This window comes from Pezoporus occidentalis, unplaced genomic scaffold (assembly GCF_034315485.1).
Source record: "Pezoporus occidentalis ecotype Australia unplaced genomic scaffold, CSIRO_AGI_Poc_V1 ctg16, whole genome shotgun sequence".
Lineage (NCBI taxonomy): Eukaryota > Metazoa > Chordata > Aves > Psittaciformes > Psittacidae > Pezoporus > Pezoporus occidentalis.
Window position 1 is genome coordinate 4,149,893 of NW_026913425.1, and position 21,604 is coordinate 4,171,496.

Sequence of the window (21,604 nt, forward strand, 5' to 3'; positions counted from 1 at the left end):
GATATAAGGAGGAAATTCTTTCCTGTTAGGGTGATGAGGCACTGGAATAGGTTGCTATTCCAGTGAATGCTCCATCCCTGACAGTGTTCAGTACCAGGTTGGACGAAGCCTTGGGTGAGATGGTTTAGTGTGAGGTGTCCCTGCCCATGGCAGGGGGGTTGGAACTAGATGATGTTAAGGTCCTTTCCAACCCTAACTATTCTATGATTCTATGATTCTATTTAACTGAACAATTCTAGTCAAAAAACTCGCTGTGTATTTTACAGGGGTGTAATTCAGCCTTAAATGGTCCTACATGCACATGTAAGTATTTCTATCAAAAGTGCCATTGTTCTCAGATAATGCTCTATTGGTAATAGAGCTCCCACAGGTCTTTTCCTTTAAATGTGGTTGAACTGAAAGTATTACATTGAGTTCTTTCTTTTACAGGTGAACTTTGAGCATAGCAGTGAGGCTATAGTAGCCCACTCCTGTTAAATAAAAGTTTGTCACTTGCTGTTGGAAAGTCTAGTGAGCAGAATTTGGGTAACCAGATTAGAAATTTTACTTCCGCTTTGTCCTTTTAAATTTCTTTTTCCACATCTCAGCAATGCAGAATTCCATGTTCACCTCACAGAGTTAACCAGCAGACCTGCTCTTAATACTTCTGTAACTCTGACGCAGCTGTTAATCAACTGGACAGGTCAGAGTCTAGGAGATCTGACACAACTGGCAGATGACAGTTACTCTTGCTGATTTCTTTTGCTCTTAAAAAGAACATACTGCCACATAGATTACTTTTTTATTTAGGCCTCTGTCTGTGGGAAGAAACACAGGTTCTTGCAACAAATATACTGATCACACATCAATGCCTTAACTTGTGAACCAGAACTGAGGCTGAATTTTATTTCTTAGGTTCCTTCCACCATTGCCATTTTCTTCCTTGTGACAGAAGTGTGACAAAAAAAATGAATGTTTTACATGGGTGTGGTTTTACAGTGTTGCTATGTTTAACAAATCAAGATAACAAAGCTTTAAATCTTCTGAAATCCTTTCCTCTAATGCAAGCTGCAGTGAGCATTTAGTCATCAGAATACTTAAGATACAGCCACCGAGAACACTAGTTCTAAACAAAGGAATGGTAAAAGCAAACAGTTACAATATAAAAACCAGATTCAATTTACGTGACTAAAAATTCATTGAGGAATGTTGCAATAGATAATAATAAAGAATGAATAAACATACTTCACCAGAAACACCATTCTTCAGATATACACAATGCAGCATTTTAATACACAGCGACCTGCCTTAGCTATGACAAAAGTAAGGGTCTGTTACAGTTCTAACAAAAATATAGCTTATATACATTTATCTGCACTTACATTTTATGAATGTTTCCTTTTGTTTCAGAACTTGGTACAAAACATACAAAAAAGGTTGGCACATTATGTAAGCTACCTGCAGTAGACAGCAGTCATTGTCACTTCTACAGCGATCTAAACTCTATGTGTTTGGTTTTGGTTGTTTGGGTTTTTTTTTTCACCTTTACTAGATTCAATTTATGATACAGATACAGCGTAGGAAAGGTAAAGAGTATGTCTCAAGACCTTTCCATTTAAGGAGTAGTGGACTGCTTCTTCAACTGCAGCCACAGCTTTGAAGCTCTTGCCTGCAGCCTGGAGTGCAGGTGTTAAAAATCAGCAGTTCAGCTAGTATTTATTAACTGAATAGTCTGAGAGTAGTCTAAAATTTAAACTCATGTTCTGTGAAGGGTTAAAATGAGATGTACAAAAATACACATTTATGCTTTGGAAGCATAAGCATAAATTTTGTATCTTAAAACTAATGAAAAACTATGTTTGATTTCTAACTTATTTACATATTTTGAAATACTTTTTACCTCACAAAACAAACCAACATTTTAGTATGGGGAAAAAGCAGTACAAATTATAATGCTGTTACAAATTGTAACCTGGAAACCTCTTTTAAAAAGCAACAGGTTCATCCTAGGAGTAAGTAGCATACATGGGCTTACCATAAAATTTAGATCAGTTTAATAAAATTGATGATGTGTATAAACACCACTTTATAGAAAAGGATGTTGACCAAGTGCCACAATGTTATTTGTGTAAAATTTGATGAAACATCTCATGTTAACATCTCTTAAGATGGCAGAGAAGCATGTGGATGGCACCAATTTTATAGAACATCTGTGACTAATTTTAAGGGAATTTGACTGCTACCAGGATTTTATATGGAAAAGAAAGAACAGTGGTGCTCTAAGAGAAAGTCTGTATAATAAGGAGGTTATGTTAAATGGTGCAGGGTTTGTGTTTTACTGTGTCCTGTTTATCAAGGTTACTTGTTCTACTGTGCACGTTCTCTTCTAGAACTGTTCTTCAGCTCTCTAAACCGTATCAACAGAATTGGAGAAAGCTTACGCTAGATAAGTGGGAAGTTTTTATGCTTATTTGTCAACCTATTCTTACTCTACTGGTGACGAGATTACCCCTCTGAGAAACAGCTGTATGAAGTGTTAGTGAATACAGTTGTATCAATTACAAGATTTGATAGATGTATATTCAGTATTAGAAATCAGAAGTAAATCTTTTGCCACAAAATGTTATTTCCAAAGAGCACTTATTAATCTGTGGGTTATGTAGCCTTCTTGAAAACGTTTTTCTTCAGGATTCAGAGAAGCTTAGAAGTGAGTGAATAAAGTATTTCCTTCTTGCCACAAAGTCTCAATTTCACTGGAAAGGTAACACCACCCCTCTTGTATCCACGTCTGTAAGTGATTCACAGTGAAACTGGTAGATCAAGAGGTCTGGTTTTCTTGGTTTAGTGTCAGTTGTTGTTTTCTGATGGGAGCCTGACACTCTTGCACTTTAATTCATCCAGTGTTTTCCAGTGTTTGTAGTTATTAGTCAAGTGTTGCATCAAAACAGGCAGATGTGCAAATGCTGAAATGAATAGGAGGATCAGTTGTACTATGTGCAGAACAAGCAGAAGAACAGCACAACCTAATCTGAAATCAGCATTCTCCTACTTTTTCCTTCAGCTGTAAGCTAATGCTAAAAGAGGAAAGATCTTTTCAGTCTGTTTCTTTCTCAAGCAACTCACTTTCTTAATGTATGATGACTTCTTTAAATTGTGCTAACACACAACCACTGTGGCCTCAAGTTTCTGCTGCTCAGAAGAAATACAATGCTAAAGGAAAAAAAAACCCTAAGCATTCTAGATGAAAAAAAGCTTAGTTTAAATCCATTACTCCTTTACATAGATTGTCTGGTAAGTGTTCAACTTTCATAACGTGTGTTGTGTGCAGTGCACTGGGTTTAACCAGCATCATTGCTTAGCTCTTCTCGTGTACTACTTATATATGGGTACTGTCCCTGGAAAAAACTGACTCAAGGCCAGCTTGTTTGGTTTAGTCTGTTGAATTCTCTGTCTCGGAGCAAGGAAACAAAAAGCAGAAGTACTTACCATCCCATGCATCGAACATATCTGTTATAAAATAATCAATGAAGGAAATTTGAGACTTGGGGATGCTGCAGGTGTTTCTATCAAATACTGGCATTACAACAGGCAGACCCTGTCTCTTCTCTTCATCAGTCTAAGAAAACAAAACTCCAGTTAGCCCCTAGAACTTTGCTGGCTTTAATGCTGGAGCAGCAAAAGCCAGGGGATTAGATGAATTGCAGTAGGAGATTTGAGTCACACCCTAGAACCCCTGAGGTGACCTGCCTTCATTTCATGTGCTTTATTTTGTCCCAACAGGGACTGAAATCAACATCTCTTCGCTCTGTTACTCTCCTGCTGTGATTGCTTTTAGCTCTAGTATGACAGAATGCTCAGCTCTGGTGGTTAGGGCACATCAGCTAAAAACGGGAAGTGGGGTTGCGGCATTCTTTAGCAGAGGGCTGTTTTGATCACACAAAGGTTGAGGTTGGAAGGGACCACTGGGGGTGACCTAGTCCAACTTCCCTGCTTAAGCAGGGACAGCCAGAGCACATTACTCAGGACTGTCTCCAGACAGCTCTTGAATGCCTCCAGGGGAGGAGACTACACAGCCTCTCCAGGCAGCCTATTTCAGTGCTCAGTCACCCTCACAGTAAAAAAGTTTTTCCTTGGGTAGAACACCCTGTATTTTAGTTTATGCCCATTGCTTCTTGTCATACCGTCTGGCACCACCAAGAAGCATCTGGACCCATCCTCTTGACACCTTCCCAGGGATCTCCTTTTTTACCACATCTCTAACGTCTGTTTCAAACCATTTGTCTTTTAAGAGGAATGTTGCTGTTGCTACTTTCTCTGTGTTAGGTTATAAGATGAATAGAAGTAAGTGTATGCCCTTTAACTCTGTGGCCACAACTGAAAGAGGGATAAGAATCTCTCAGTTGTTCAACTAAAGATCTGGTAGAGCGTTTCAGGAAACTGGTGCATTTGTGCACCAGTAGAAAAACTGATTATTGAGAAAGGAAGTTGAGCTTCCATTGCTGTCCAGAGAGATCCCATTTATTAAGTTTACACTGCCCATATGTCTGCAGTACTGGCCTACCACATCGTCTGCCTACTGTGACGGTAGTTCAGGTGCCATCCTAGAAGAGAAAGGACCAGCCTGATGGCTCAGCGGAGGGCTTCATCAAGCAGGATCTTCATGCTCTCTTCAGGGAAGGTATTGGGACTAGAATGTTGACAATCTTGAATTTCAGCCAGTTAAATTGACCAAGGCTAATCAAATAGTTTTTGTTTAGCCAGATGGAGAAAGTATAAAAGTTCCTTTTCACCATTTTGTACTGCAAACTTTGTGGTAAGTAAACTAGCTAAGTTTGACTAGAGTGAATTCTTCTGTATGAAACTGAAGGTCTGGGGACAAAAAAGCATACATCTGGATCCATAGTGATGCCAGGCAGACCCCATGTGGAACAGAAGACCTGTTCATGTGTGCTTTTTTACCTAACCCATTAGTCATTATAAAAATACACATACCTGTGCAAAATACTCCTCTGAAATCCTCCCTGCCCATTCGATACACAGCTCTAGGGGGCGACACGGATTTGCTACGTCTGCACATTTAATCATCATACGCTTGATCAGTGTCTGGTTATCTGGAAAATTCTTTATATTGGCTGTACATTCACAGTCACTGCCTTCACTCTGTAAAAGAGAGTTGGTTTCAGGAGTCAGTGGCCAGTATCCCTGGCAGCAGGAGCAGGGCATCATTATCAGTTCCTACCATTGCACTTGTAGGCAGTAAGCAGACATGCTGCCTGAAGCCTTCTAATTTCATACAGAGCACCAGGAATTTGGAGGAACTGCGAAGGAGAACGGCAGCCTTGCTAAGTAACTAATTAAAGTCCCATTACACATGACAGTTGTGGAGATTTTCATGATTAATAGCAAAGTCTGTGAAATAAAACAATCACAGGCTCCTAATTGGGTAGAGTGAGTTACCCTTCTATGCATCCCACCCTTGCCGTCTTGGAACAGGACCAGGACGGGACGCATCCACCAACTGTGATGTGATAAATGGTCCTCCTCGCTGAGCTGTTTAGATTTAGGGATGGTGATAGTAGTGGCTGCTTCATTTTTTTGGTCTTAGTTATCAGCTAGGATGAGGTTTTAGATAATCTTTGAAATTAACAGTAGGAAAACGCAGGAGTGGCAGACTAACTGTGGGGAGTCCCTGCTTTCTAGGCAGTAAAATACTTAAACTGCTTATCGACTGCTCTTGAGAATGGGTGAAGGGACAGAGTAGTGGTTACAAGTCTGCTATAGCATCATCTTCTGCGTCTTGAACAATTTAGAAGGGCACAGGTATATTACGTTCCTTATTGAGTAATAAAAAGCCTCTACCTCAGCTCACTATGGTATTAACACTGTTCTCAAAATAATGTGTAGTTATAGCCCCTCTTCACTGCAGTTTCAACTGGAGTAAAATCCCGAGCATAAATACTTTTTACCCTCATGGCTAAATTAACCTCTTTGTGGTTTATGGGGAGATATTTTGCAGTGACTCTTGCCAATTCAGACTTTAATCTTCTAACGTCATGTTTAACAGTTAATTTATTTTCTTTTCAGCATGCTGAAAAAGATGCCAAATTAACGCTGCTCCTTAGCTGCTAACCAAAAGTAGGAAAGAGCCACCATTAACCATGAGGAACAGAACAACCTATTATCAGGGAAAAAAAATCAAGCCTGCAATACAAGTGTTTCTGTGCTCCACTTTTATTGCCCTCCAATTCTTGTACATTTTGAAACAGACTCTGCTATAAACTGGTAAGATGAAAGAGAATGAGTAAAAAAAAAGTATTTAAGAACAGCTCTTTAGGAAGTGCTGGAACAAATGCATTCATGGTATAAAAGCAAGATTCCCAGAAATATGTTCAGAGCTTGGAAACACGTGGTTTCAGTGAGGCTTGTGAATCTAAGTCCCACAGGCCAGTGTGGGGGTACCAGAAAACTAAAGACATTTTAAAGGGGTGTAGATTGAGGAGACATTTCAGAATAATTCTTAAACTGTCAGAGGGAGAAATGAAGCACTGTGAGAAGCCACATTTCCCAGTGACGCTTCAGGTGCCTTTTTTAGAAACCAGTGGAAAAACTTGCTATCTGGTCACCGCGTAACTACAGAGAAATCTGAGTAGTATTTCCACTAATGTGGACCCTCCTTTCCTCTGGGCCTTGATCTAAAGTGGGATCCTCGCTGTCCTGGCTTAGTCCATGCCTGGAGGGCAAACCCATGAAACACAGCACCAGGTGATGTGCTGGGAGCGCCATGCAGAAACAGTGATAGGTGCCGTCAGCAGTGCCCAAAGCATGTCCCCTGTGCTGTGGGACTTGTGACACTGAAGATGATCAGGCTAATTCAGACCCAGTGCCACATCCAGTGAGGCCTCCAGAGACTGGAAGCGCTGGGACATACAGTGCAATGTATCCACAGAATCCGTGAAGTTCAGCTGTATTTGTGATTTCCAGCTCAAACTGCTGGGCGAACAGAGCTCAGCAATCCCTAGAAGCAGGTCAGTTAACTGATGCAATGCTGTCTCCAAAGTTGTAAACACTGACTGGTTTCTGCACCCATGACAATCTATGGAGCGAGAATCTGCATGACATGACAACCTTCAGTGCAAAAAGTCTAGTTATGGAGAACTGACAGAAGCTACTTTTATTTATTTTTAATACCAGTGACCTTCAATTTGGTCTTTTTTTTTTTTTTCAGTCTTTCTAAGCATTGTTTTCGCTAAGCTGTGATAAGATGGTATTTGCTTAGGTGAGTAACAGTGCCTTGGAGAGCACTCCAGGCACTCAGCACTCAACTGCAAGTGGCAACAAGAGAAGATCAAGAGGGGCCTGGGCTGGGAAACCTGGAAGCATCTTATGAAAGGTACCCTGGCTGGTGATGGAGCATGAGGGTGTATAACTGATGGGAATAAAGATTTGGCCATTTCTTGGTACAGTGAGGAATGGGGATGGGGTGAAGAGCTTGAGGGCTCCAGATTACACTGACACAAAACTGCCAGGGCAGATTCCTGAGTTGCAAGCCTGGGTTTAGGCAATCCCACTGTTTGGAGGCAGGACCACAGGCTCAAGGACAAATCTGGTGCCATGTGCAGAATTTTGCATGAACAAAAGAACCCACCCACAGGTTTTCTGAACACAAGATGGCTTTTGAAGGAAAGGCTTGTAAAATGAAGTGTTTAAATGAGCTAAGGGCAGAGCCAGACATAGAAAAGAAAACAGCAAAGTATTTTTTCACAGTTTGAGATGTGAGGTCACCAACCCAGCTGCGTCTTTTGGCCACTACCACAGTGCAAATTAATACAACATGAATGAAAACAACACTTAAAGTTCTCTCTGAAGAACTTCACTGAAATGCCTGAAGGCATGAAGACCTGCAGCACTTACGTGTGAACTGGTCTCCTCAGATGCCATTGGCTTGTTGATACTGTTCACAAATTTGTTCACATGCTCGAAGTGCTTCGTCATCTCCGTGGCCAGAACCATATCAATAATGGCCTGGCGCAATGTCCGGTAGCGATTTCTGGGGAAGAGAAAAGAGTTCCTGCTTGCAAGCCTGACAGACAGAGCTCCATCCTTTCTCATCCCTGCCCAGACTGCACTGCAGAATGCTGCTTGGGAAGAGCAGCACTGGAGGAATGGGCTGTATCATGCTCCTATGGCTTCCTCCAGCTCTGAATTCCCGTATTACCTAGGTTTTTTTGGTTGGTTGGTTTTGGTTTGTTTGGGTTTTTGTTTGTTCTGTTATTTTTACCTAATGAAAAGCAATCCCCTGGAGTCAATAAAAATTTACAGCTCAATTTCATAATTGTAACACTGTAACGCTAAGACAACTCCCCCAGGAATGGCACCAACACATTTCCATCTCACTCTATGTTAGCTTGGAATCAAATCTCAGGTTTTTCAAAACCCAGAAGTGTTATAAGGTGCAGACAAATTCATCACCTTCCTGAGGTCAGGCCCCGTCACCTTTCACATTCCTTTCTCTTACACATCACTTTCTCTCCACCCTGTCCCTGCAAAAGCTAGGCTGATGCAATGGGAACTCCCAGGCTATGTGGGAGTTCCCATACAGCAACAGCACAGGGTGTTTCCAACACACCAGCAACAGGGTGTTTCCAACTCTCCCAGAGGTTTCAGCTCCTTCCACTTACCCCCCTTTCTGTCCCATGTGAATGCGGCAGTGCCAGCAAGCATAGGGCCACACGCAGGCACATCTAGCTGCTTTGAAAAATCATGTTTACATGGGATTCTGGAAGAGGTAAAATATTGATGTCTTTATCTAAATCATATTCCTGGTTTAGAAGGTAGGCTCTCAATCCACCTCAAACTAAAATCACCAAAGAAGCAACTCACACACACACACTCCCCTTTCTCCAGCAGACCCACCTATCAATGTTCTTGAAAATGTTGCATTTGCTGTCTTTAATTGTAAGCTGAAATGCCAGTGCTGTGTGATGACTCTCTAATACAGCTGTATCATTGTAAAGGACAGCTAATTCACTGCCCGCATTGCACAGGAAAGAGTTGGTCCGCCCGGGGTGGTCTACATCATGAATGGTGGCAGCTATTAGTGCAGCTACTTCATCTAAGTGGTCAAGACTTCCCTACAAGAAGAGAGAAAAATTATGATGTGGCACAAAAATTAAAGTAAATAACTTCTGATCATTTCCCGGTACCCACAAACACACAAGTGTAAGCTTGACTGCAGGGATTATAATTCTTTACACTTATTTTCCATGCACTCTGCCCACAGGTTACCTACTCCAAAACCCTCCCCCCCAAGTTACCAAACCCTTTTTTCCTTAACAAAACTTTTTACTGTGCTGTCACCTCAACCATATCTTTGCATTAAAATTCTCTAATGGTGGATGGATTATCTAATGGTGTTGTTCTACTTCGTGTGCTAGCCTGAATGCTTCTGTATTGACTCTGCTCCTATACAGCTCGTGTATTTTAGGGTAGGAGAGGATGTGATATTTCAGTTGGAAGGGACCTAAAATGATCAGGCAAGTCCAACTTCATGACCACTTCAGGGCTAAACAAAAGTTACAGGATGTTATAAAGGGCATTGCCCAAACGCCCCTTAAACACCAGCAGGCTTGGGCATTGACCACCTCTCTAGAAAGCCTGTTCCAGGGTTTGACCACCCTCTTAGTAAAGAAATGCTTCCTAATGTCCACTCTAAACCTCTCCTGGTGCAGCTTTGAACCATTCCCATGCATCCTGTCATTGGACCCCAGGGAGAAGATCTCAGCACCTCCTTCTCCAAAGCTTTTACAAAGCCTTGTTAAGAGCTGTTAGTAACAACCATTTACCAGGTGACAGAAAAGAGACAGGTATCCCCTCTATTCCTGCTACTTAAAAATGCAAATTCCTTACTCATATAGACTTTAGATAAACTGTGTGGGCAGTTTATCTAAAGATTAACAGGAATACTTCAGGGGCAGAGAGATTTTATGAAGTCAGGACCATTATTAAAGAAAACAACTGACTTTTGAATGACAGACATATGATGGCAAACACACTGAGACACACCTTGACTCTCTCCTTCCTGAGAAAGAAGGCGGTAGCATGCAGGACATCTGCTGCATGCGTGGAGTTGTGGTATGAGTTGGAGGAGTGGTAGTTAGCTTCAATCATTTGCAGCCACGCTCGCAGTGTTCCTTCTGAACAGTTTAAAAACTCAGAAACCCCAAACCGGGCAAAAATCTTTAAGCCCAAATACACTAACGGCCTGCAAAACAATAGAATTAAAAAGCACTGCTGTAAAACAGGACCTTCTGATGTTCTAAAGAGAGAGTTTTGGTAAAGGAACCAGTAAGACCTTATATATGAAAGTTGGAGGGGAATGGTAAACAGTTTTAAATTGCACACCTACAACCTCTCACAAGCCTGACCAAGGTTACAAATCACTATATCTACTATCCTTTCAGACACCCTTTCAGTAGAAAGGCCACTGTTCCACTAGAGTTTCACCAATCCTTCTGGCTTCAGAAAAAAATTTAAACACTCATATTTTTCCTGAGGAGAAAAAAGCAGACTTTGAACATGACGCAGGCACATCCCAAAAGGCTAAAATGATCGAATGTCTGTCCTGTGGCTTCAGGGGGTCCAGATTTCTACTTACTGGCTGTTTGAAGTTGGCAATATGCAAAGTGTATTGATGTCTCCCAGAGCAGTTCTTATTTCATATTTCATATGAACTCTTCTAGCTTTAGGACTGGATCACTTTCTAGAGCTGAGGCATGAATCTGTCATCAGTAAACCGCCCTCCCTTGAATTCCACATGCTAACAGGCAGTAGGTAACTGCTTGTGTGTGTGTCTGTAGGGGCTTAATGTCTAAAATAGAACTTCTGAACTCTCAAGCAGAAGCCTTCTACTTTCTTGCTTCAAGCGGTATGGGCTGCATTAAACAGAAGTGGCATGTCCTGAATCCTAACCAGTAGTGATCTCCTGGCTGGAGAGGGAATTCGAGGTCTGACGAATATGATTCTGGGGAGGACAGCAGCGAGCTGGTGGGTGAAAGAGCAAATAGAGTAAAATCTCTAATCCTTTTGGTTCTTAAGTCCAAATTCACTCTGGGTTGTCATTTACTCTGTGTGGCCTGTGACAGAGCCCCTATCTATCAGTCACATTTTTCACTCCTGCAAGGTGATCTACAAAGCTCCTGAGCTGAGAAAGGCATAACCAAAAGCCAACATCTGCAAATTAAAAACAGGCAAATGCAAATTTCAAAAATGGCCACTTTCTCCAAGCAGAGTACAAAAGTCCAGGTAGTCTCTCCAATTCTTTGCATCTTGGAATGAAAATAACTTTTGCCTGTGCATGACATGTTTATTTTTGTGGTCTGCATGACCTCAAAACTACTGGCATTTTCTTTCATCGTAAACTTTAAAAGGTCAGGCTCTTGACCCTATCCCTGGTTTATCCTCTATCTATCTCAGCTTTTCATCCCTATAATCAAAAGCCAGAGTTGCCTCAGAGCTTCCTAAATCACAGGGGGATCTAGGTGAGCAAAGCAAGAGGCTTGCTTTTTCCAGCAGTACCATTTGCATATCAGCAGAAGAGAGGGGCATCTGTGGGGTATCCAGCATGTAACGACACAAGACTATGCCAGACATCGTCAGCTGGACAGAGTGGATGGGAGTCATGTCCCAGACAACCCTGGAGGGCTGCAGATGCTGTCAGGAAAGACAACAGGCTGCACAGCTCTATCCATGACCATCGTGCATGCCTGGCTTGTTAAATGGGACCGTGGTTATCAACACACACACGCAAAGAAGACTGCTTTCACACATTTGCTGTGCCTTGTGCCAAAGCAGCTACAGCTCCTCAATAACCTCTTTGCAGTCACTCCGGGAAAGGAGTCCAGTACCTTTTATTTGTAACAGCCTCCAACTCAAAAATATTGAAGTCCCAGCTTTCCTCATTATCCAAGAGCTGTGCAATACAGGGCGGAACATCATTGATGGTGTTTGGCACTGAAAGGTGACTATGGCTCAGGTTCACATCTGTTGAGATGGATTTTGGGAATTACAACATTCCTGGATTATTTTTACCTCCCACATGCAGACTTCCATTTAGAAAACAACTCATTTTCAAGTAAAATAACTCTTTTCCTTCGATAAAAAAGTCTGTAATAAAGCCTACAATATACATAGCTTATATTATTATATGTGATTTGGACATAAACTAAAAAGATCAATGAACATTTCTTTGAGTGACAATTTAGTATTTTCCTAGTCTTATTTTCTACAGTCTTATTTTTCTACGATCTATTGGCTTTTCTGTAGTCTTTTTTCTTACTTCTTTCAATCTGCTTCAATTCCAGAATGGAGGCAGTCTAGTACTTGTTCTGCAGCCAGTTAGCAACCGTTTCCAAAGATGGACATCCTATTGCACATTAGCTACCAGCATCTAGCAAAGATGTTACATATGCAAAGGGAAATTTAAAATGGTGGCTTACTCTTAGAAAACACATACTCATTTCCTGACAGTCTTCTCAAGCCATCCTGAAAAAGCAAATTTACTGTAAGTTTTAGGCAGAGCAACCATCATTAATTGCTAAAATACTACATTCACTTTTTCCTTAGCTACTATTCCTATTGTAGCACTATAAGCACCATCCTTTTTTTAAGCTCTTTTAAAACAGACATGAAAGGATCCAAGGAGCACTAGTCTGAGATCTCCAGAAAGGACATTATGAACTATACAGTGTTTTGCCCTCCTTGACCCTTTCATTGGCACCTGCAGGATTTCATCATTCAAATTAGCAACTATAACTTATTTTTCATTTTCTTTATATTATTTTGACAAGGATTGGCTCAGTGTATGTTAAAAAATCAAGTATTCATTGACGAAATCTAGGCAATCTGTCTCTGGCAGACAGTGTTGCTGCTACTACAGGACCAAAGTCAGAACCTGATTAAAATAACCTTCCTCTTACACTGGACCAGCTGTAGAGCAATCCCTCTATTCCCATCTAAGCTTCTAGGATTCCCAAAAAGTATTTCCTTGACACAAATCAGAATGGATGATACAGTTTTCAGTGGCAACTGTGTTCACTTATGTACGAGGACGAATGCACCGAATGGACTGAAACGTGGCCATACCTGACTACATCTTGGGGTCTACTGTTCGTAGAAAGACCAAAATACTTAAGTGAGATGGTGATGAATTATGAGTCCCCTTCCCATTGCTTGTGAAATTTTATCACAGCAGAGCATTGAACTGTAATGTAGGGCACTAGTAGTGGTAATTTCATCTTCATTAATTTTACTCACAGTCATCAGACCTCCAACAAGATCACTTGTGTGAGGATCTTCATCTTTGGTACCTAGCTGAGGGGAGTAAAGTTCTGTTGTCCTCAGGATTTCCAGAACCCTGTCCAAGGCCTCTGCTACTGTGATGGGGCTGTTTTCCTGGGCAGCATTAATTATGTTAATAACCTGAAAACAGATTAAAGAGGCAGGTGAGGAAGACTGAATGGCACTTTTGTCTTTTCTTATTAGAAAATTTTCATCCTTGGCTTGATTGTGCTACTTCCCATTCAGGAAGGGTTATGTTTTTTCCTCAACCCTTGAAGTACAACTCTGAAAATGTAAATTTGTGCTCAGATTCCCTGGTGTCCATCTGCTATTTATAACTGGGAAACTCCTGGGAAGTGAAAGCAGAAGGGGGTGGGGTATCTGAAAAAATGGCAGGTGGGTAGTCCAAAAACTAGTCATGTCCCAGTGCTTCAGCATAGCCAGGGCTGCTCAGAAGCAATCATTCAGCATCTAGAGGAAAAAACAACAATAACAATAACTAACAACCAGACTCCTGGATGTGACTCAGATATCCTGATACTGGATGTAAAGCCTTAGTTTATCAACGTGAAAACTAAGTGCAGAGAGCAGAAACAGCTGGGCTATGGTTTCGGGAGAAGATAGCTCTTCTCTGCCTCCCACCTTGTGTCTCAGCTGCAATGAGGGAATGCAGCAATGACACAGCAGCAGCAACGACTGCAGGGACTGAGGGAGAAAGCCCCAGTGCTCTCTTCTGCAGTGACCAGAAGCTGCTGTGGGTGCACTCCAGGCATCTGTGGGTGTGCCTGGGGAGAAGGAAAAGGAAAGTTGTCAGCTGTTCTAGCAGGAAGGTTGTGCTGGGAAGTAAAGAGCTTGGTGGTAGGAAGAGAAGATGGGGAGAGGGGGAAAAAACCACTTTGAGAATCAGAGATGGCAGGCGCCTTGGTTTGTGGGACAAGTGATGTGCAGCTATTTTGTGACAGCAGTCTGTACAGCAAGGATAGTGAAGGAAAGACTGCAGGAAAATGGAGGACAGAATATGGTGTAGGTGCTCCCTCCTCTTCATGCTATCTTTTAAATATCCATGGTAAAAGCAAAGGTGAGACTGGAAGCACATGTCCTCCTACACATGCATGGCTCAACAAAGCAGGGTCCTCTTCCTGCCACAAGCAGTGCCTCTTGCAAGGACACCCCTTTCCCCTGTTTATTATTCTTCCTTTTGGCTAGGATTTAGAATGAGATGTAGAAAGTAGTAAGAAAATTAAAGAAAAAAATAATTTAAGTTATTCTGTTAAATAAAAGGTGCATGAAACCCCTGGCTGTCCTGCCACAAACTACAGCATTCCCTATGAGAGAAACTCTGAACTCCGAGTCAGTGGAAAAGATAGTGCTCAGGGCTCACCTTTGTAATAGGAGCTTCTATTGTCATTGAGTGGATCCTTGCCATGGAAGAGTACCGTCGGGTTGGTAAACTTGGAGCTGCTGTTAAAGAGAGCACTGTTTAAGTGCCACAGAGTGTAAATCAGGTGACAGCACGTGAAGAGTGCAGAAGGTTGCCATTGGGGAACAGCACAACAAAATCCAGCCTCATCTCCCATTTCTCCTGTATCTCCCTTTCTGCAAGTTCTTGCTTTACTGTTTCATTTTTTGCACTGTTGTCTACCTCCTTTGCAGCTACTTCACTTCTGCTGTCAGTTTTTCCATCCATCCTTCACTTCAGCTGTAGCGAAATGAAGCTACACTTAAGCTATATTATACTTAATGCTCAGTACCTGCCACTTGCCCTTTGCAATGAGTCTCTGTCAGTGATGACTCCTTCTGTGAGAGTATGTCCCTCATCTCAGTGATACAGCTGCTGTAACAAAAACCATTCCTGCTCCCTGTAATCTGTGCTTTCTCACTACATACTGGGGCAGAAAGAAATCTCTGCCACCACTGTCCCAGCCCCAGCAAGCAGTTACAGATGGGATCAGAAGCAGAAGTACTGCTCTCAAGTTATCAGCAGCAATAGATCCCTTCATGTCCCATGCTAATGAAAAAAAAATTACTGGTTCAGGAGCACAAGCTGCAGCTTTCTGAGAGAAGTGGAGTTAACGCTTCACCATGCACTCTTTTAGCAGGCTGCCCCTATCCCACAGCACAGCTACTCCTCCTCTACTTGAAGGCACTGAATGCTGCCATGCATTGTATATTGACGCTGGTACTCAGGTGGGGGAACAGTTTTGCAAATAATGCTAGAGAAATTTTATAGCAGTTATAAAAAATATGGAGTGATCTCTTTAATCAGATGTGAATCTGTCTGGCTCCTCTTTCATTCCACATTTGTACTGCCTATGGCAAGTCTATTCTTTATTTGTAATGTCATTCTGGACAGTTTACTTTCTTACCATCACTACTTTGAGATGTTATGGACTTAACATCAATTGAGTCTTTCCTTCTGTTCTTGCATTTGAAGGAATGGGATTCTGTAAACACAAAACAAAAGCTTTAAAAATTCATCAAGTAAGACCTCTACAGAGACTCCTCCACCTAAAATTCTGAACATCTCATTAAATGACCTTAACAATACCGCATTAGCGGGGGAAATACTGTAATCTCTGCACGTCAGAACAAGGGACGCACTGTCTATCACTTTGTCTGAAGTGCCTGGAAAGCCTGTTTTCTCAAGGAAGTCCAGATGTTGTGGAACAGGGGACTCGCTTGACCTAAGTTTAACTGCCTAAAAGCAGCAATCTTTCAGGCTGTCTTTGTCTAAGGTAGTTGTCAGAGATCCTGCTTTAGAATAGATGTCTCAGGCAGGTGGGCTGAACCCCTCCTGCAAGTCCCTCTTGTTCTTCACTGACCATTGAACAACCCTGAGTTTACCTGCCTAGAAATTTAGCCAATTAAGAAAAAATTATCATCTCCCATGAAAGCCTCTACACTCTTTCAGCCCAAGCACAGTTCAGACTCTGACAGCTTTTGCTTTTAACTGCAATAATTTTTTGTACCCTGTGTGTAAGAAAAATCCAACATGCTGAGAATGATTATAAACAATCAATTCAGTTGCTGTGAAAATTAACTACGCACCAAGCTGTCATTTTCGAAACTGCCATTTGCTAAAGCAAGAGAAATTATCACATCCAGACAACTCCAAAAGTGGGATGAAATGCCTGCAAAGAGCCTCAAAAAAAAAAAAAAAATCCTCAAAAATATTACACTCTCCCTTGTATTTAAAAACAGCAACCATGCATCTATATATCTCTGCAAGAATAGGTGTAGTACCTGTTCCCAGAGTATCTGAAATGATACTCCAAGATCAGAGACCCCAGAAGGGTTTCAAAAAAGAGATAACCATCACGTGAAGAATCAGAGATATCATAAAATTGATACTCTCAACATAAGGACCAATTAGCATAACACTGTTAGAAGACATGTTACATGCACCCTGTCTTTGGCACAATAAAATGGTAATATACAGTTCTCCAGAATTAAAAAGTTATGCATCTTATGAATTACTGATATACAGTTTCTGTTTGTATTTCAGATTTACAGGACAGCTTGAGTTTTCTTATTCTGTTGCAGTCCAGACTGGAGAAACTGCAAGCCTTTTCCTCTGTTGACACCTAAGAGCAGGGCATAACTAAAGTGTGTTACATGATTTTATTTATTTATTTGATAGGACTTCTCTTTCGAATCCCTTTCCTGCAGTAACATTTGGAGGAGTTTAACATAAAGCACTTAAATGGGAGCAAACATTTTTGCATAAACACAACTGGGAGTGGCAGTAGCTGACAAGACAACTCTCCTCATGTTAAATACCAACTAGCAAGTCCAAAACTTTGCCACCTGAAAAGTCACAGGGGTATAGAGGCTGCTTCATGCCACCTGACAGTTCTGGCTGAAAATATTTAAATGCCTAAATAAGAAAAATGTCCTTTGCCTGGTGAGCTTAATGTCTCCCTATCAGATTTATTACAAATCAAGCCATCACAAGCAGCATGATACATACAGAGTATTTTCTATGCTCATCACATACTGGTATATGCCCATGGCTCTGGGAATTTACGCTTGGAGCACAACCACGGACAGCAGGGAAGGATAACCTGCATCACATACAAGACTCTAAGGTTGCCTGTCTTTACTGCACAGTAGCCATCAATGGGATGTGGGTCCACAGTCTCGTTGAAATCTGTCACTATAATAAGCAAACCTAAATGCCCACATTATCTGTAAAACACATTAGTAAACTAGTAGCAATGTGTTAAGTAGTTACAAGCGTCCTTCATCTTAATTCATGGGTGTTCTCAACTTCCTCTTTGAAGGAAGCAGTGAGAAAATAAAATTGCATTTATTACAAGGACACAGGAACAAGCAGTTTAACACACCGTGGATCAGTTCTGATGGCCATGGAAATGAGAACAGCAAATTGCATATATTGTCTCTTCTTCGCCCTGCCCATTATTATTTTGCACCACAAAGATCTCCAACATTTATGCTGCTTGAAAAGGTAGGGGATGTCAGTCACTTCCCATCTATCGGTATGTTATATCCTCCTCTCATGTGAAAATCAGAAGCTGCCTGACATTGTATAGCAATGTTGTCCAGTGTTTCACAGCAGGAAGAACCTCAAGGTGCCAGAATGTAAGAGAGCATGAGAATCTGTTCACTCAGAATAAAAGAGCAGTGAGCATCTGACTCAAGATTGCTAGAATCACAAGCTTAAAATTGTCCTTTAGTGCCACCTTCTTCAGCAAAAAGTGTTATTCCAAGATAAGACAGCATCAGACGAAGAGATTATCCCCTTATGCTCCATACCTTTAGTCAAAAACTATCTGCAGAAGTTACTGAGAGCTTGAATGTACTGTCTGCAAGCAAGCAAACCTGCCCAGGAGACAGGTTCTTCAGGCATGCTGTGACGACTCAGAGCTGACTGGACATGACTAGTTCTTACCCTGGCTCTACAGGCAACTATCTTAGTTCAGTGCTGGAGCCAAACCAGTTACCTGCTGACAAGTTCTAACTTGAAAACACTAGGGCAGATCTGGCACAAATCAGCACAGTTCCACATTAATTTCAAACACAAAGAGGTGCCAAGGTACACCAGCTTCAGGATCTGACACAGTGTTTTAGTACAATGAAGAGCAATACATCTTAACTTCGAATGCACGGGAAGAGCTCTGCACAGGATATGGAATTATTAATGATGGTTACAAATCCAATTCATGGTGCAACATCAGAGCAGCTGGCATCCATCGCTGGCCATCTGCTCTGACCACTAACTTGACAGAGAGAAGAGACAACATTTCATACCAGGAAAGAACCTGGCCATGACCTCAAGTGCAGCGGTGTATGAAGGTAAATGGTAGAATTCTAACCTGACTGAGAATTGTCTCCTGTATAATTCTCATCACGGTGACTCTTGTAGAGCTGAAGATGCATGAAGAGTGAAATACATATGTAAAGAAAAAGAACACAAAAATATTTTAAAAGGGCTACGTTCACAACTGTCCTTATCCAGCATTTTCTGTTCAATTTAAAAAAATAGTGTTTGGAAAAGGCTCTTCTTTAGGTGTAATCAGACGTAGAGAAATAATATGAAAGTAAGCAGATATGCAATGCAGAAGATCACAGATACAATTGTGCTTTTATGTACTAAGTTGCTGTTTAATGCTTGTGCCTGCAACAGAACTTACATTCATTTTTAGATAGTGTTTGAAGTGCAAATTACATATTAACCTGAAAGATTCAAGAAATAAAACATACACACACACACACAAACATGTAAGTTTACTTTTGCCCACTGTAAAATAATTTAAAAACCATTTTCTTAGTACTATTTAATTTTGTATGCATCCTTTCATGGGTGACTGATAAATTGGACTTCTAAAAACTCAGTTACAGAAATCACTCTCCAGCAACTGAAGGGTAGAAGTAGGTATCATTTATCAAGACTTTATTTCCTAGTAATTTTTAAACATTCTCAGAAATGAAAAGTTAAAAAAATCTTTATTCTTTGTTCTTCTGACACATATTGGGTAGCTCCACTGAAAGATAGTTCAAACTTTCCTCGTATCTGGATAGGGTATTTCCATCATCTTGAAGTTTATGCCTATTGCTTAGCCTACAATAACACAGAATAAATTCTCCATGCTTTTCCATCCTGCTAGACCCAAAAAGCACAGTCTGTCCATTACATGACAATTTAATATCTGCTAATCACTTCATTCTGTTCCTTTGTTACACAGGTACAAGAAAGTTTTTTTGCTGTTAGTAGGAAAACTGAGCAGAGCTTCCAGTTCCTCAAGCCTTCCCTCTAAAGTTAGCACATGATGTATTTAGGTAAAGCCAACAAAGACACTGAAAAGGGCTAAAACCATTCCCTCTTTTCCCTGTAATCACTAGCAAATATATACATACCCTTTACTTCAGATGAATAAACTTCAGTGCTTGACACTGCACTTACACACTATTCATGACACATCACAATCTAATCTATGGTGATTGGTTCCTCTGGCCAAACACATCACCTGCCTATAGCAAGGCACTAGATTGCATGGAAGAATGAAATCATGATTGCAAGTGGTGAGGAATTACACAAATTCTCTTTTCCATCATTCTTGTGCAACTTCCACATTTTTTCCTTTTTGCTATTGATGGGAGGAGAGATGAGGGTGAATGAGAAGATAATGGAAAGGGAAAACAAACCAACCAACCAACCAACCTCCTTCCCCCCACCCCGCAAAAAAAAGAAACTAACCCAAAAAAAACCAAACCACCAAACAACCCTCCCACCCTCCCCCCAAAAAAAAACAACCAAGAACCCAAACCCCCAAATTCAAGAGTGGCTTTCTGCAATGGATTAGAAGGAAAATAAAAATGGAAGGGGAAATCCTGCACCCATGGTCCATAGAAATCTGGAGCCTAAGGAACATTTCTTCCCCCGGAAAACTGATTTTAAAAGCTTAAGCACCTGTCTTGTAATCATGCAGGAACACTCAGATAAGTGGTCTCATCCAAACAGGGTAAAATCGAGTAAGCTCATCAGGCATGGTACAATGACAAAATGCATCTGAGCTACTTGTTCTGGTCCTGAACCAGAGCTTCCTTCAGAGCCTACACATATATCTCTGCTGCACAACTGGCAGAAAACATTACTTACTGTCCTTTAAGTTCTCTACTGAGAAAGTATAACAAATCATAATTGAACTCTGAATACTTCTATTATCCCTCCTGCAGGCATGACCTGAAAAAGCCACATAAGGTATGTTATGAGGCTAGTTACACAGCTAATCTTGGGCCAGTATGTTCTTAAGAGAAGAAACACCATCTCTGTTGTAAATCTATGAATGTGCAAACACTGGACTCTATCCTGCCATGGTTCAAATTGACAAAGGCAGCATTAATCATTAGGCTTCAGCACACAGGAACAGTCACATGAAAATCAATCCCTATTCATAAATCTTCACTGTAAGAATGCTTGATAGACTCTCAGATATATTTTTTTTTCCATGCATAAATCTAACATGCTTAATTTTTGTATGTGATAAATGTGTCACAGAGATCCATGAAGCTTCTTACACTGTGATCTCTAACCATGCTGTGATACCCCTTATGGAGGCTGTTGGTATTGACAAAGAACACTTCTACACCTTTTTAAGGTGGAACAATGCAGAATAATGTAAGGGTGTCTCTAAATTTGCACACAGAGTCTGAATGCTGACATCAAGCCATTTATAATTATGTGAAATATTAGACATTTGCATTAAAATTTGGATCATCAGTTTTTATTGCTCTGTAACTAAAAGTTCATTTGATTTCTTTTTATTCCTCTGTAAAGAATTATCTGTGGCTTGAAGAGAAAAATGGTTTTTTTTTTTTTAGTCCAGGAAAAGGTCTATTACTGCAAGCATTCTGGCATGGATTTTAGGAGACTTCAGTGTCCAAATGTTGATCAAGATTGGTAACATCACATTAGTGATTACTGCTACAAAATAATTCTAAAGAGTCTTTTGAATATAATAAATATTCACGTCACCATCACTGCCCAACTAAAATGAAAAAAAAAGAAAAAAGAGAAAAGCAAAACAAACCCAAGATGAACCCAAAACCACACCCAAGCCTCCCAAAATTCCAAGAAATGCTGTGAATTTGACATGCAATCAGAGAGCACCTGGTGCTCTACTCCAGGCAGGAGATATTTCCACCACAGAACTGAAACACAAGAACTACCTAGTTCTGTTGGTTGCACCTTGTTTTTTTCCGCAATGGACCTTAAACCTCTACAGACCATGCCTTCTTGTTAGGCTGTGGTCTTTTACCTTTGTGGTAG

General features: G+C 40.9%; 1 protein-coding gene and 1 long non-coding RNA gene across 6 annotated transcripts in view; one reads left to right on the top strand and one right to left on the bottom strand.

Annotated features, from left to right (window-relative positions):
* Positions 1–857: 857 nt before the first annotated feature.
* Positions 858–21,604, bottom strand: part of PDE8B (phosphodiesterase 8B) — an 81,439-nt gene continuing 60,692 nt past the window's right edge. For 3 of the 5 annotated variants that reach the window (XM_062612413.1, XM_062612411.1, XM_062612409.1), the window contains exons 11-22: positions 18,651–18,702; positions 15,681–15,758; positions 14,696–14,775; positions 13,291–13,455; positions 12,474–12,519; positions 11,883–12,018; positions 10,042–10,240; positions 8,893–9,110; positions 7,891–8,026; positions 4,972–5,139; positions 3,466–3,595; positions 858–2,942 (exon numbers count right to left, since the gene is read on the bottom strand). In XM_062612413.1, coding sequence (XP_062468397.1) covers positions 2,827–2,942; positions 3,466–3,595; positions 4,972–5,139; positions 7,891–8,026; positions 8,893–9,110; positions 10,042–10,240; positions 11,883–12,018; positions 12,474–12,519; positions 13,291–13,455; positions 14,696–14,775; positions 15,681–15,758; positions 18,651–18,702 — 1,524 coding nt within the window. In that variant the 3' untranslated portion in view covers positions 858–2,826. The remainder of the gene's footprint in view (positions 2,943–3,465; positions 3,596–4,971; positions 5,140–7,890; positions 8,027–8,892; positions 9,111–10,041; positions 10,241–11,882; positions 12,019–12,473; positions 12,520–13,290; positions 13,456–14,695; positions 14,776–15,680; positions 15,759–18,650; positions 18,703–21,604) is intronic. The other 2 variants (XM_062612412.1, XM_062612410.1) reach the window with 1 other exon arrangement.
* Positions 3,589–6,277, top strand: LOC134160437 (uncharacterized). The gene is made up of 2 exons (XR_009963545.1): positions 3,589–4,657; positions 6,064–6,277. It is a non-coding gene; the product is annotated as an uncharacterized LOC134160437 (long non-coding RNA).